The following is a 15822-nucleotide window of genomic DNA, read 5'->3' as shown; positions in this document are numbered from 1 at the left end:
CACACACACACACACACACACACACACACACACACACACACACACACACACACTTATACATTTAGCACTTTTAGAACTTCTTGGTATTCAACAGAAAAATAACTATATCTAGTCCGATGCTGTGTTATGTGCTTGTTTTTTCCAATCATGTTACACACATTCAAACACATGTAAGGTCCACCCAGGTGCATTGCAGGATGGAAAGCATGATTATTCTCAACTGCAACTTTCCACTACTGAGCAGAGCCTTTGTGTCTGCAGCCACCCCGCCGCTAACCGCGCCTCTCTTCGTCTGTGTGCGACCTCATGGTAGAACACATAAAAGAAAACCCCCACAACAAGTGTGTATAAAGCCACTGTTGCCAGACACAAACTACATGACTTGAAAGGCCATTTTTGCCCACTATAATGCTAGAGACTCTTAAAGACAAAAACAAAATACTGGCAAAAAGTTTGACCCCACACGTAACATCAGACTCTGTGTACTGTAGATAGAAGAGAGGGAATATTGGAGTGAACCAAAGCTGCAAAAGAAGATACTTTAAATCAGTAAGAGTACTCACTGCTGAGCAACAGAGCACAGAGCAGAAGAAGTCCAGCCATCCTTCTCCAGAGCCCATTCATTCTCCACATGGACGCAGCCATCCTCTCTGGTCAGACTCAGCGCAGTTGGCGGGACTGTGTGAAAGTAGAAAAAAGTGGGGTGAGTGATAATGAGGGAGTGTGCTGGAGGGCTGGTGGAGTCGGGAGTTTCCTGTGAGGTCTAAGTGAGCGGGACAGTCAAGCAGGATAAAGCCTGGCTTGTGTTCTGTTGCTCTTTATAGGGCCCCACTCATTTGGCCTCTCTCTCTCTCTCTCTCTCTCTGCTCTTTCCACACCCATTTTCTAACTGCCTGCCTTTAACATGTTTCCCCCAATGCAAACGTCCCTGCCTCTTCCCTTGTCCCTGTTTATGTGTGTGTGTGTGTGTGTGTGTGTGTGTGTGTGTCTGTGTGTGTGTGTGCACACATGTACAGCGAGCACCAGAATGAGATAGTATAGTATAGTGGGTGACATCCTGTTGAGCTTTATCTTTATTGTGGTTTTGTTTCCTGGTGAACATGTTGGGAACTCGAGTCTTCACAGTTGGCACAGCGCTTGCGGTGTAACTGTTTCTGCCGTGTTGACTGCTGTGGTTTCAGGTGCTGCTACAGTAGATGCAAGCCATTTCCATTGGTCTGTATGGAATGATTATGTCTCATTAAGTTTGAGTAAACACACAGAAATCTGTGTGTATCCCTCATGTTGTCCTCGGGTCAAATTGACCTGTTTTCCTGTGTCAATGGTCTTTTTAACTACCCAATTGTAATTACCCAAAATAACATGATTGATTCCACACAACTTTCTTTGTGCAAGCACAACTCTCTACTTTTCATTCATTTTGGGGCATCTTATTCAATTTTATAGCATTTGAAAAAAACAAATTGAAGTGTTTTTGAAATAGTTTTGAATTAAAATTCCAGTCTGTGATTATCCATCGACATCCATTCCTTTAATTTTAGTCTAAACTATTCTTAATTTCTGCTTTTCTAACTCAATCATTTGGTTTAATTTCCCATAAATGAGGTTTATTTACCATAAATTCCAAAAATAACTGTAAAGCTAGAGTTAAGAAGTTAGTGTTACAGAGTGATGACAACGTCCAAAAAGTGACAAACATTCAAAAGAAGCGTCAGAAGTGTTGAATGAAGGGACAAAGACGTGAGAAAAAGTAAAAAACATCGATAAAAGGTGTCAACAAAAGTGTTGATTCTCCATTTTGATGGGAAGACAACACAAGGGGTAAATGTGCAATCTGTACATATGAAACACATTTCACAATTACAAAAAATAAAGTTTGTAAACTTACAGAAACGGATCTGCAAATACACAAAAAACACAGATCTGTACATTACACACAGCCAGTGATGGGAGTAGTATTCAGATCCTACTAATACCACAACGTAGAAATACTCAAAGGCCTGCTTTGAAAATGTTGCTGAGGTAAAAGTATGTAAATATCATCAGGAAAATTTACTTAAAGTAGTAAAATTAAAAGTACTCAAAGCTGAAAAAAACTCACGTTTTAGAAACTGGAAACGATCCAAAGTGTTCTGTTTTTAGTCGGCTAATCCTTTCAGCTGGACTTATATCGTTGGATAGTCATATTTAATGAAATACACGTGTTTTGTGTGCAAACATCTTAATTTGTAAAGTAACTAAAGCAGTGGAGTAAAAAGTCCAGTATTTCTCTCTGAGGTGTACTTTTTTACACCCACCACTGCACACATCTCCAAATAAATGATAAGCATTTGTGAACATCTTCCAAACATTTGCAACTTTCAAATGGATATTTGTGAGTCCAGTTTTTAATCTGTGAATGGAAAAGGCATTTGTGGATCTCAATTCTACCCGTGCAAATCTGCAGTGTACGTACACAGAGTTTCGAGATCAACATTTCTGGATTAATCACTGCTATGCGAGCACACATTTGAAATATCTACAACACAACAGGCTTTGGCTTGCCTTGAGACAGGATTCGCAGAAAGGCGTTAAGTGTTTCCTTATTTTTTGTTGTTGAAGATGCCCCTGGTAAACAGGAAGCTCTTATCCTGCGGACTCCATGTTGTGTACATAGCTGAGAGGCCTGTAAAAGCACATGGCGTCACACAAAACGCTTGGCCCCGCTTTTTGTGCGTCCCTGGACAGATGACTAACAGCCTACATGAGTCATGCATTGAACCGCAGAAGTACACATGCACGCTTCCATGTACTGTGCACACACACTTTTAAACGCCGTGGCACACTTGCACTGGCATCGTATACAAAACACATGTGCCATTGCCTAATTACACTGCATCAGCAGAAAGTGACAAACAGTTGTGCCGTGTGTTGTGGGAGCGGGATGCTGGGTGTTCACCGTTCATGTTCACACAGAGACGTGCTGTTCTACATACGTAGACAACATCTGGAAGCACTGCGATCCCACCGCTGGGTTTCTGAGGATTGCCTGGAGACGTGGTTTTCAAACAATGCAGCCACGTGGGTCTGAGTGTAGCCAAGAACCGGCTGGTGTCTGGGAACAGGCGCTCCTGCTGGTCACCCTGTAAGTCTCGGATCAGACACATGTTACACTATGTTAAGGGGGCCTCACAGGGAAATCCCATTCCCAATTCATAAAAATGAAACTAGGATTTCCAAAGTGGGGAGATTTCTGTAATGACATTGCATTTTGCCCCCCAGGGATTTTAGTGTGCTTTTTCAATGTGGGGGGGAAGGGGGGACTAGCTCAACAGCAACAACTTAAACCAGAATGGCCAGGAACACATCAAGAGTCAAACAATGGTACTCATTGAATTAATCAAAAGACAATTTCATAAACAGCTGTGTTACACTTTTATACAAAAAACATCCCTATGCTGATTAAAAGTCTCAAAAGAAGTTAAAGCAAACAAACACAGTTAGTACAGTGACATTTAAACTGCATATTTCTAGTATTATTATCTTACATTATCACACATATAGAAATTGGAAAACATCCTTACACATGGCTTTTAACACAGTTTGCAGTAGGCCAGTAAACATGTTAATATCTGGATATATTCACCATGTTTTCACATCTATCTTCCAACTTTTCCTCCAGCATGACATCTGTTTTGTGGAAGATTATCTTTGCACAGTGCGGTCAACACTTATTTGAACGTGAAGCATGTGTCTGAAGAATCGCGATTAGCTAAACCTGGCAGGGGATTATTTCTGGCAGATTTCATTTATACGTATATAATATATAATCCTTCGTTCCTTCCTCGCTATATCTCTTTCTTCCTTCCTTCCTTGGTTTAAATGCACAAAGAATCTCTGTGCAGTAAGGCGGGTGGGGTGGGGGGGGGGAGCAGTGCCCGGACATCACAAGGATCGGCACATGGTAGCAGAGAATATGACCCTCAGGGAGCCATTTGCATTTGGTTTTTCATAGTAAGTTTTGACATTTTGTGATTCTTTAAGCCAACAGGATATCATATGAGCATGACAGGACATGTAACTGTACAGACTGGCATAAATACAGGGGGGAATGGGGGGGTGGGGGGTTGGATATTGGTTACATTAGAAGCTCATGTTTTGTGAGAGATCTGGGGGCTAAGATGCTGTTCCCAATAACAGTCTAGGTTGTGGCCTTATTTCCCCTCTTCTCTCTCTCTCTGCCCGGGGTGATATACTTCTCTCTCCAACATTGCTGCCAGATTAATCGGTCTCACACCCACACTCTCAGATCTCCATTTTAAGGCCAACACATGCACGCATCACAACCCCGAAACCACAGTGCAACACACACACTCAACAGCCCTTTCCCCATTCTGCCCTCTGGACGCAGGTCCAGGATCCTGGGGTGCAAGAGAGCTCGCTATGGCAAAAGCTTGGTGCTTGCAGCCATAGCAGCCCTAAACAAGAAAGATCAATCACAGCCGCTTTGTCTGTGTTATCTGTCTGTTATTCATCTGCATGTCATTCTGTCATATTTGTACTCTTGTGTCTCTGTAAGCGTGCTGTGTACATAACGCATAAAGTCTAAAAAGAAAGCACTGTGGCATGTGTCACAAAATCCCATGCTGAATCCCATGCCTTTATAAATTAATAGTTATTCTGCTTTTTACTTTACACCTGCTTGCAACTGTTTTTGTGTATATTGTTAAGTCATCCATTGTTTTTAACTTGTAATTATAAGGAAGCTGATGAGCACATCATGCCCATAGAAGAGCTCAATGATAGGTTATCTGTGCCACAATAATTGAATCACAATGTTAAATAAAACAAACATTCCTGGAAATTGAGAGGCTTTTCTTTTTAATCAGTGGGGTTGGAGGGTGAATGCAGATCAACACTGTTTGGAAAGACTTCCCAGGCTCGGAGATCAGTAATGATTTGACCAATGGAGAGGAGAAAACATTGAAAAATCTTCCCTCTCTGTGTAACGACACTGCCGGTGCTTCTCCATTCAGTCTGATGGGCTCCTCTCCCCCTCATCATCCTGCTGACCTACCCATCTATCGCCACTCCCACATCTAAATTCCTCTTCTGTTTCCTGCCATTCTCCCTGTGCGTGATGTTTCCTAACGGCCAAGGGATCCACCCTGCCCGGCGAGTGCAGAAGTGTGCAGACGGACCCGGCGATGACCCCAAACCAGCGGAAAGACAAACACGGAAATGTATTTATACTCCCCCACAACCTCGTTGCTTGTGCTATCTCGATGCCCTGGCTTCCACGTCTTTTACATAAGACCGTGTGAATCCGGACAGACCCAAACATGTGTTTCCGCACCATCATGGCGGGCTAGCGCCAGAGTCCAGTTTCTCACCAAGGGAGCAGGGTGGAAAGAGCAAATCAGGAAGACAAGATGGAGGTAACAACGTACTGCTGGACCTCTGAAAAAAAAGTGTGTTTATTTGGAAATGTTGTAATGTAATTTTGCTCATTTGCATGACAAATGAGCCCTTTCACAGACGTTAGCGAGAGCACGGCCTCATTGTTAACAATAGTTCAACATACTTGTTCATCATCTGCATTCCTGAAAAACCTGCCTTAAGGTGGATTTCGGGTTCTACGGAGGCTCCTAGCAGAGATTTTCCGTAGCCTATGTACTGTAAGTGGCCTGAAGTTTATACTTGATCTCTTTAAGAGAATAGCAAGCTCCTGCGTGGGTTTGTGGGGAGTGTGTGGTAGAGCGAGTGAGAGAGTGCCGACTCTAGAGGCATAGTGGGAGAAACAAAGTGTCGCCCCTTAAGGTTGTGCGTTGAACGGCCTCCCGATGGAGTGCCCCCCCCCCATCAGACACATGCTAATCCTAGTGGACGGGAAATTGAAAACTGCATCAGTCTTTGACTAGCAAAGAAACTTGCGTCGAGCTTTGAGCTGTGCTGCCCCTTACGTGGAATTTACTTCCCCCCTTAAGTGCAACCGACTTGTAGTGATATAGTCTCTCTCTCCCTCTATATAGTTTGTTGACATTACTGTGTGCATAAATCAATGAGTAAGTCTCATGACGATGTTATGTAGGATTTATGAATGTACAAATGTATGAATTCAACAGTAGGCTAATTCACAAGGGTGCCATTTTATATGTGATGAGTGCTGGAAGAGTTATGTTTCTGTTCATCGAATGCGTGATTCAGAGCAAAAATAACCAAATATGTAGTTTAGTCGGAGTAATGATGGTATATTAGGTTATTACTGTCGTTCTTTTGAAGGCAAACGTTCCACTGTAATGTTGTTACGGAGATCACGGAGATCTGATTGAGTCTAGACTTAAGTGAACCGTTGTTAATAAGTGAAAGTAGGTCAAGTTGTACTGAACTTCCCTACCAGCAGGGGGCAGCATGTAATACTGCCTTTTTACAGAGGCCATTTAAATGTACTGTGTGTCTGATTGTTTCTATGTTAGCTGTTAGTCCATATCATCGTCCATCATGATGTTTTACTTTAAACATCGTCAACTGCCAGTTTAGGGGACATCGTCCAACCCCATCTCCCCTGTGCTTTCTGACCATAGTCGAAAAACCGGAGTAGGAAAAGTTAACCCTGTCCTTGATTTCATGTTGGACAACTAGAAAATGAGTAGCAGGATTGATATATTGACATATTGCCCAGCCCTACTTCCCAGTAGAAATCTAAGTGTGAAGCTGTTTTGTTGAAGCTCCAATTGTCAACCCTAGAATTTTGCCGCAATGTTGATATCGAGGTATTTGGTCAAGAATATCGTGATATTTTATTTCCTTCCTATTGCCCAGCCCTACTTCCAAGCCAAAGCCATACGATATGCTGTTAAATTTAGTAAAATTTTTCAATGGATGCACGTCAGGCCACGGCGCCGTAGGGTCCATGTCTCCATGTACCTATGCATGTAGCCCCGACGTTGATTTAACGCAGAAGCATATATCGGCCTTACTCTGTCTCTGATTGGCTTGTATGCTTGACTTCTTCAAAGAATGTGATGCGAACACTGCCTGAGCAAGCTCGGTGGATGATGGCTGGCGTATAGTTGACATGGCGCATTGATTTGCAAGAAGATTTTAAAATGGACCCCTGCTTTGGAGAGCTATTCTTTGTCTGTGCATATGCCTCAGTCTCATGTCTTGGGTAGCTCAAATGTGTGAACAGTGAAGATATACTTGGTCAAGAAGAAATCTGACGGTGCTGGGATCAATTCGAACATTTCAGCCAATTCAGTTGACCCTGTTTCACCCAAAAAAAGAAAAAAATAGAAGAAAAAAGAAAGACAGTTTGATGATGTCACCATAACATTATCTTGACAAGTCCTATTGAGAACAACAGACTGCCAGGGGGAGACAGAAGCAAACTGTTAATACAACAGTGGCCTCAACCGCTTTTGTTATGACATCATGTTCTGGGAAACCCAAAGAATGTTTCTGTGTAAACACAATTCACACACACACACACACACACACAATGCTGTTGAATATGTCCCCAGAAACAATAAACTGTACATTTGATGCAGTCTCGCTAATCTTGAGCATTGCTGGACAAATATTCCTTCTTATTCTGTTAGTTCCAATGCGCATGACCTTATTGCTGTATTGATTGAGAGGTCTGTGTTGTACTTTTTCAAAATACAGAGCCTGATGGCCAAAAATCTTCCCTTTCCTTCTCCTCCCACCTTTAACTCTCCTCCGTTCTCTCTGTTGCCTTGATCCCATGCAGATGTTCTTCTTTAGCACTCGCCTCTGGAGGGAAACTACTCCTATTGTTCATGAAAATCAATCTCATTGTGCTGGCCAACGCACAAAGCACGCACGTACAGTTTCATGAGAAGACAATCATGGACTCGTATAATCAGATACACAACACGTGAAGTACAACACAGAGCAACAATGTCTCTCTCTCTCTCTCTCTCTCTCAAGATCTCAATATTTTTTACCAAAAACATAGACATTGTTGCAATATTGTTGGGTTGACTATTGATGCTTTTACAAAATATACAATGAGTTCTCTCTCTTTCTCTCTCTCTCTCCCCTTCTCTCTCGCTCTCGCTCTCTCTCTCTCTCTCTTGGCCTGTAACTAGACCTAATTGGCTGTGATTGGGTGGCTGCGTAGACATCCTGAAGTCATTTATGCTCAAGGTTGAGAAGAAGGTTGGGAAAGTTCGGAGTGCTTTAGGGTCTCAGAGATTCTCAATCATACCCTCAGAAGCTTTAAATCCCTGAACCGGATTTTCTTTGGAGTGCATCTATTGAGGGTCTGTGCATGTTGATGCAGAACAAAGCACTTGCATAGAATAAGAGCAAACTATCGAGTACTTTAAAAGGCATTTCGCAACTCGTATTTCACCGCCTCATATTTTGGATTTTGTAATTCCAACTTTAGTAATTATATCGAGCACTAATTTATTCGTCCTTAATGTCCAAGTTATGTAACTATTCTGATTCACTGCCACAAAAAGCAAAGAGGGCGACTAAGGACAAGAACCGAAAGAACGTTACCATGTAATTTTCATCAGCACTATTTATGCTTCTTATAAAAAAGTGCCTGTTTTGATGCCAAATTAATATCTTGTTTTTGAAATGGTTAACTTTCTTTCATCCCTCACAACTAAGAGGCACCACAGAAAATGAAGCCCTGCTGTTTGCACAACAGCAGAAGCGAGCACCCCACCACGCTATTGGCATCTTGTAAGTACATAATAAACTGTGTGTGTTCTGGAGGCACACGGCCAGATAAGGTCTGTGCGATTAATTCATTGGAGTGCTGGCTGCCCAGCTGGCTCTTATTACATGTATCTGTTCAATTCATCTCTGAAGTACTTTCACATCAGTCAAACTGTCGGCAGTTAACAGTGGTCTTTCAGTGAAGAACTTGGTAATTCTAGCCAGTTGTATTGACCGATATTATGGTCTCTAGGGGCCCCATTAAAATCTACACAAAGTTCAAATACAGCTTTGCTGAAACAGATGTTCAACATCTTTTTCACCACAATATGAAGGACTATTCTTATTTTTGACTCCGAAATGGACTGTTAAATGCAGGTGTGTACACAAAATAAACATGTTGCAAGCTCTTAATTTAACTGGTTTTATTTCTGGGTTGTTTTTTTCAGGGTGGTATGCTTCAAATAACAAGGAAATATGACCCCAAAGCTATTTCAGCAGCAAGCCATGAGATGGCACTACAGGACCAGGCTTTTTAAAGCATCTCATGCCGGTCACGGACAGAAGACAGATTTCTGAATGACTCAAGTCTGCACTCTTGTGGCAACAGCATCCAACTAAAGATGTCCTCTTGTGTTCAATTTCCCCTAAATCTTGCCAAAGAAGGCATGTAATGCATACTTTATGGATACTGTTGCATACTATGCATACCGTATGGAGTTGGATAACACAAAGCCATGAGCCTGTCAGCATGTCATCCATTGGAAGGTATAACAACATGCGTAATGCATGCCAAAAAGATAAGGAAAATCACCCTTATTGTGCGGGACGTCGAAGAAAGCTGAACTAAGCCAATAGGTAAAGGAGGAGGGCAAATAAAAGAACAATCTCCTTCAACACACATCCAACATCAGATTAGTTTGCTTCCAGACTTTAAAAGGCCAAACAACCCAACATAAAATGTGGTGTTTTTTTTGACATGGCGAGTGGATGAGGTGGTGTGTGTGTGTGTGTGTGTGTGTGTGTGTTTGTGTTTGTGTGTGTTTGTGTTTTAAAGCAAGAAGCTATACACCTCAGCCATTCTCTGAAGTGTTGCTGTAGGCTCGTCGGCAGGCGCGCAGGTCCTCCACATCAAATATTCATTTCAGAGAAATTCCTAAGCCTTAAATAATTCTCAAAGAAGTGTGCCGAAAGCGAGCCCTTGCAATCCTAGGCACGTTTCTATCTGGACAATGGATTCAAGGGAGCACGAGGAGGGAGGGAGACATAAAGAGGAGGGGGGGAGGTAGCAGAGAGAGAGAGTGAGAGAGAAAGAGAGAGATAGAGGGAATTGGATCTATTGTGTTGGCCCAAGACATATTGGGTTGGTTTACGACGTAAAACCATCAAGTGAATACAGTGTGCACCATGTTTAATGACAACAGATTGTGTTAAAAGAGATTAAAAGTAGGACTGGGTGACATGGAGTAACATCAACTATCTACGTAGATCTAATATTTTTGACCAAATACATAGATTTTGCAGTTATGTTGTAGGGTTGACTAGGTGCTTTCACAAAATATACAATGCAATGTTTGAGACATAATCATCAGTAATGTGGATATAATGACTAAATAATGGCAAAGGCAAATAACAGTCTGGTAAATTCAGAAAATGACATAACTTTACTGCAATGCTGCCTAAAACCAGGAAAAGACACCGTTAATGTCATATTACAACATCCAAAATTTTGGAAAACATTGAGTCTCATATATCGATATCGATATAATATCGATATATTGCCCAGCCCTGCATGGAAGCTTATGGTTTGATATCTTGTTTTAATCACCTTTTGGACATTTTAACTATCCTTAAAGGGCTTAGGATAACACACTCTGAAATATCTGATGGTTGTCATCTATTCATTTTGTCTTGATTTCAAGGTTTTCGGAAAACCTACTTTCATTCTAACTGAACAGGCCAGACTCGAGCCCGTCAGTCTGTGTGATAACAACCATCAGCCCATTTCATCTGATCTGACCCTGCTCTCAGCCCGGGCTCTATTCCAACAATTACACCGTACCGGATGGATGATCTCGGACTCATTACCCCCTCTAATATTGGATACCCTGACTGAACGAATATGTCCCCCTTTGGTGAGTGTGTGGCAGGTGGCGCGTCGACTTGGCCCCCCGGCCCAGTCCTTTGGCCCTGGCGCGCTGATAAGAGCTCAGCGTGGAAAATCAGACAGTGGCGCTCTGGCCTTTCAGAAGCGAGCGGGAGAAAATGAGCCATGAAGTAAATCGGAGGTGATTATCTTTATTATCAGCCAGGGGAGTAACTGTGGAAACGGCATCCTGTGTGTGTGTGTGGTGGTGGTGGGGGGGATGCACAAGCTGTTCCAGCAGCATGCTGATTGGCCCATACAAGCACCAATGGTAATTAACATCTGCATATGCAAACGAGTGCTCCAGCTAGGGAAATTTGGCAGGCGTTTCTCACCTGCACCCTGTGCCTGAGAGCAGCAGGGTGGTTGGGTTTGTGTTACTGTGTGTAGGTCGAAGTATGTGTGGGTACACAGGAGTGCAGACACACACACACACACAAAATCAAATTATGCACGTTCTGTGACTTCATATTCATAGCGCAAGCCTGTCCCAGGGTGCACTTGTGTATTTTAATGTCCCTGTGCATTTGCATAGCTGAAAAATACTTACGCCTGCACTTTTTGGAAGCACAGTTGGTATAGGTGGACCGGGGGCACTGGGTCGGATGGACGCCACCCTCCCACCTCTTTGTTTTTGCTGTGCAGTGCTAAAAGAGGTGAGGCCACCCAACGGGAGGCTGTCAGTGGGCCTGCTGGGGGAGCCTCATTACCATTTCAGGGAGCAGGGACAAAATCGCGTCCAGAAAGAGACACTGATCGCCAGCCTCGCCTGCTGATGGGGACAGTCACGTCTTTCCGAAAGTGGCAGAGAGGACACTTTCTATGTTTTCATGTTGTGTACTGTATATGTACGCATGAGTGAATCAATTAATAGCTTGGCTGTTTCCCTTTTCATTTAAACATGTGTGTTTGCATGATGCTCATTATGCACCTGCTTACTCCAAGCCTGTAAGTGTGACTTGTGCCTGTGTGTGTGTGTGGAACACATGCTGCTGAATGAGTCTCTGGCCTGTGAATTATGCTGAGCGCCCACTTACGTGGCCCGGCGTGTGTTGTGCTGTGGACTTCTAATGAGAGAGAGGCTAGCGGGCGGCAGGTGAGACGGGCTGCAGAGCACGCCGGGAATGACAGCTCCAACAGAGGGAAGCCAGGCTATAAATAGAGCCGGTGCTGAGCGTTTATGACACTTGGATTCCCATTCGTTAGCAATTTCCCTCCGACCAACTTCTACTACCACCCACATCACTTTCTGTTGTTGTGTTCAGCTTCTGTGCTGCTTTGTGTGTTTTCTCACTTTCAAAATTTCTTCATCTTTCTTTACTTACTTGAAAATATGCTAAGCAGTTTTTGGTACTGTTGGGCAAACATGTCACAATAATCTTAGCAATCTTAGCGTAGCACATTGTAAACCAAGTGGTCTGAGCAAAAACTATTGTTACTATTGCACCTTCTCTTGACTCTCAGAAACTCTACTGTAGCCATGACAAGAGACTTTGGTCAATGACAGGCCCTTACAGAGAGAGAGAGAGAGAGAGAGAGAGAGAGAGAAAGAGAGAGAGAGAGAGAGAGAGAGAGAGAGAGAGAGAAAGAGATCCTATTGGCTGTTCTGTTCATACATTCAGAATAAAAGAAAGAAGCAGTAGCTCAGTCCGTAGGGATGGGTTGGGAACCGGAGGGTCATTGGTTCAAGTCCCCAAAGTACAAAGTGTGGCCTTATGGCTGGAGAGATGCCACTTCACCTCTTGGGCACTGCCAGATGCCCTTGAGCAAGGCACAGAACCCCCCCCCAACGCTCAGGGTGCTGGTCCAGCTGGCAGCCCACTCACTCTGACGTCTCACCATTTGTGCATGTTTAGGTCCTGATAATGTGTGTGTGTATTTCAGTGTGTGTAATCACCTGTGTGTGGTGAGTACAAACAGAGCATTAATTGTAAGTTCCCCACTTGGGAAAAAAAGTCTAAAATAAGAAAAATTATAAATTCAGATGTTCAAAATTCAACCAACATATTTTCAATTCCCTAAATTCAAATTTGACTTCATAATGTGATTAAACAGATGTCCTTCTCTACGCTTGCTAAAACTACAGTGTCCTTCCGCCAAAAAACTAAATATAGAATATCAATTTATGAAACGTTTTCACAGACACTGTGGATTTTGGTCTTTTCATGGTATTTGCTGTCAATAATAATCAAATTGCTATTGCAAGACGTATGCAGATAGGGGTATGGGTGATTCTGAGTAGGATTAGTGGGACAGCCTTTGACTTTCAAGCATAGGTCTAAATGATAAATGGAGTGCAGGTATAGTGTGGTGGGAAGCACCAGGCAATGCCCCACATTGTTTCACACACTCATCAGAGGCGGCTTGGGGTGTTTATTTAATGACACTTGGATTTATTGCCCATTCACCTGAAACTCAAGGGGAGTCACAGTTTACATTTTAAAATCAAATATTGATGGAATGAGCTTATGATTTTGATTATTGAAATAGAATTTGAAAAAATTCTCTCTCCACACAACTTGCACATGTGTGAACAAATGAACAGCTGACACACAGTGTAGCTCACCGGGGGGGTAGCATGCAGCTGAAGACACAGGGTAACGTTGGCTTACCGGTAGCTGGCGCTGCAACTGACCTTTCCAGACACTGTGGTCAGTGCCTGATGATATCTGGGTTAAGATCAGGAAATGATGAGGGAGACTTCAAAGATGACGAGTCCAAAGATTTCAGATCATTCAAAGCTTTCGTGACACAGTGAGGCGCCTCTGTACACACACGGATGTCTATACACAGTGACCCTTTGAGCATCAGACTAACTGCGTTTCTCATAGTCTTCTGGTCTTGCACCGGTCAATTGATCTATGTCTGTGAGACAGGGTTACCTTGGAAACTACTTCTTATTTGTGAGTCTTCTACTAGTTTGACACACACCGATCTATTCCTGCAGCCGAGTGTCCACTTCACACTGACCCTGGCCTGAAAGCTCCCTGAGAATAGTTAAATACATTTTCATGTACAACACTTTCATGCATAAATACCAACCCATCACATATAATCATCATAAAGTACAAACATACAAGGTGGGTAAAGCGTGTGGGCACAAAGGGACTCCACGGTGCGTTCATGTGCGTCTCGGTTTATGGTTGTTTGGAGGCTCCCTGACGAATATCTTCAGAGCGAGTAGCGACTATAGAGTCACAGTGAGAGACACAAAGTGTCTCCCTTGTGCTTTCTGACCATGGGAAATGTGTAGCAGGAAAAGTTAACCCTCTTCTTGATTTCATGAGTCTAACAACAATGCAAGCCATGACTGAGCGATGTGCAGTTACTAGGGGTGGGAATCACCAGACACCTAGCGATACGATATCATCACGATAATTATGCCCCGATACGATATTATTGCGATTTTAAACATATTGAAATATTCTGCGATATATTGCGATTTATAACCTTTTTTCTAACTTCAAATTTTTCCCAATTCCAAATTACGTCCCCAAAAGGACACTTTGTCAACGTCTGTTTTTATCTAAAAATATACCTTTCTCATGTCACATGAGAAACACACTGACCAACACATATATAATAAAAGATCCATACTTATCCATAGCGCCTGTGTATCAATACATTATTGCCACGGAAAATACTGCAATACTATGCTGTATTGATTTTTTTCCCCCCACCCCTAGTAGTTACATTTCAGGCTATGGCGTGGGGTCCGGTGTAGACGCAAAGGGGTCTGTGGGGGAGGGGGTGGGGGTGCACGCCATTGAGTGTACGCACAACCATAAAAACGGCCTTTATGATGCTTTCAATTACGTTTTTGTAATTTAGAAAAACTCAAAACACTGTCTTTATTGTGGCATTGCGATCACTGCTGAAAAGAAAAGGTTTTAAATCAAATCAAGTGGAAACTTCAATTTAAAGGTCAAATCAAATTGTGACACCCCAAAAATCCAACCTGCAGTATGACTGCTTTTCTTTGACAGAAGTGCAAGTCTGCCAACACCATGATGCGCGGTGATACAAATCTTTTCTTCGTGATCAAACACAAGGCTACAAAGTCTCAATTTGCCTTGAGATGATCAGTGGCGAAGGGAAAACCCAAACCAGGGTTAGAGTTGAGAAGCACTGAGGTCCAACAAGGTGTTAGTGTTCGCTTCACTGTGAAATTAATAATCAGCCATTCTTCAAAATGGGCCTGAAATCATCGCTGGCATCCTCTTTTGCCAACTCACATTACTGTAATTATTTCAGAATTTGCCTTGTAATCCAGGCTGAGAATCCTACCCAGAACGAATGAGATGTCAGCTTTACGCAACTACTTGTAAAAGGCATTATAGGGCGTTAAGTCCCGCGTGGATTTGAATTGGTCTCAGCAGTACAGGATTAGAAGCAGCGGGGATTAGACCTTCCCTGGAGGAAATACTAGAGCAGGGGGTGGCCAAGGGACTCAAGATATAGAATACATATTGCTTGATAAACTGGCTGCAACAGGAAACTACTGAAAGAAGTGTTGTTTATACTGTCAGAATACAAAAGACCTATATTACTTGTGATAAATAAACAGATATTAAAGTGTACTGAGATCTGCATTTCTGATGGTTTCAGCATTCTGCTCAAATACAATTAACTGCCTGTCGCGTTTTAAATAGGGCTGGGCAAGTTAACGCGTTATTATCGCGTTAACTAATTAATTAATTAATTTTTTATCGCAGTTTTTATTATTTCTTTGTTATTGTAAAATTTTGTTGCTCACAGGCTTTGTAAGACCTGAGACCGAGAGACTCGCCCATGAGCAAAAAACAGCACCTCTGATTCATAGTTTGATCATTTATCAACCATACAACACAGAAACTCACAAAACAGTTGCGTCTAAAATGTAACGAGTTAGCGGTTACGGAGGTCTCTTCCGGGTCTCTCTAGCCTCTACAGGTGATTTTCTATCCAGTCTGGAACTTCCAGCCTTTTTCTGGGTCGTTGAGTATTAAATCCAAACCGTC

General features: G+C 42.7%; 1 protein-coding gene and 1 long non-coding RNA gene across 2 annotated transcripts in view; one reads left to right on the top strand and one right to left on the bottom strand.

The window, feature by feature from the left end:
• Positions 1 to 843, bottom strand: part of si:dkey-261h17.1 — a 24246-nt gene extending 23403 nt beyond the window's left edge. The window contains exon 1 of the mRNA XM_034875750.1: positions 564 to 843. Coding sequence (XP_034731641.1) covers positions 564 to 645 — 82 coding nt within the window. The 5' untranslated portion in view covers positions 646 to 843. The remainder of the gene's footprint in view (positions 1 to 563) is intronic.
• The window catches only part of LOC117947133, a 19101-nt gene extending 12294 nt beyond the window's left edge, over positions 1 to 6807 (top strand). Inside the window, exon 3 of the long non-coding RNA XR_004657162.1 lies at positions 6678 to 6807. This is a non-coding gene — a long non-coding RNA (uncharacterized LOC117947133). The remainder of the gene's footprint in view (positions 1 to 6677) is intronic.
• Positions 6808 to 15822: the final 9015 nt, after the last annotated feature.

The sequence above is a fragment of the Etheostoma cragini genome, chromosome 7 (assembly GCF_013103735.1).
Source record: "Etheostoma cragini isolate CJK2018 chromosome 7, CSU_Ecrag_1.0, whole genome shotgun sequence".
NCBI lineage: Eukaryota > Metazoa > Chordata > Actinopteri > Perciformes > Percidae > Etheostoma > Etheostoma cragini.
Note: the sequence above shows the minus strand (reverse complement) of the source record. Positions and strands in the feature narration are given on the sequence as shown.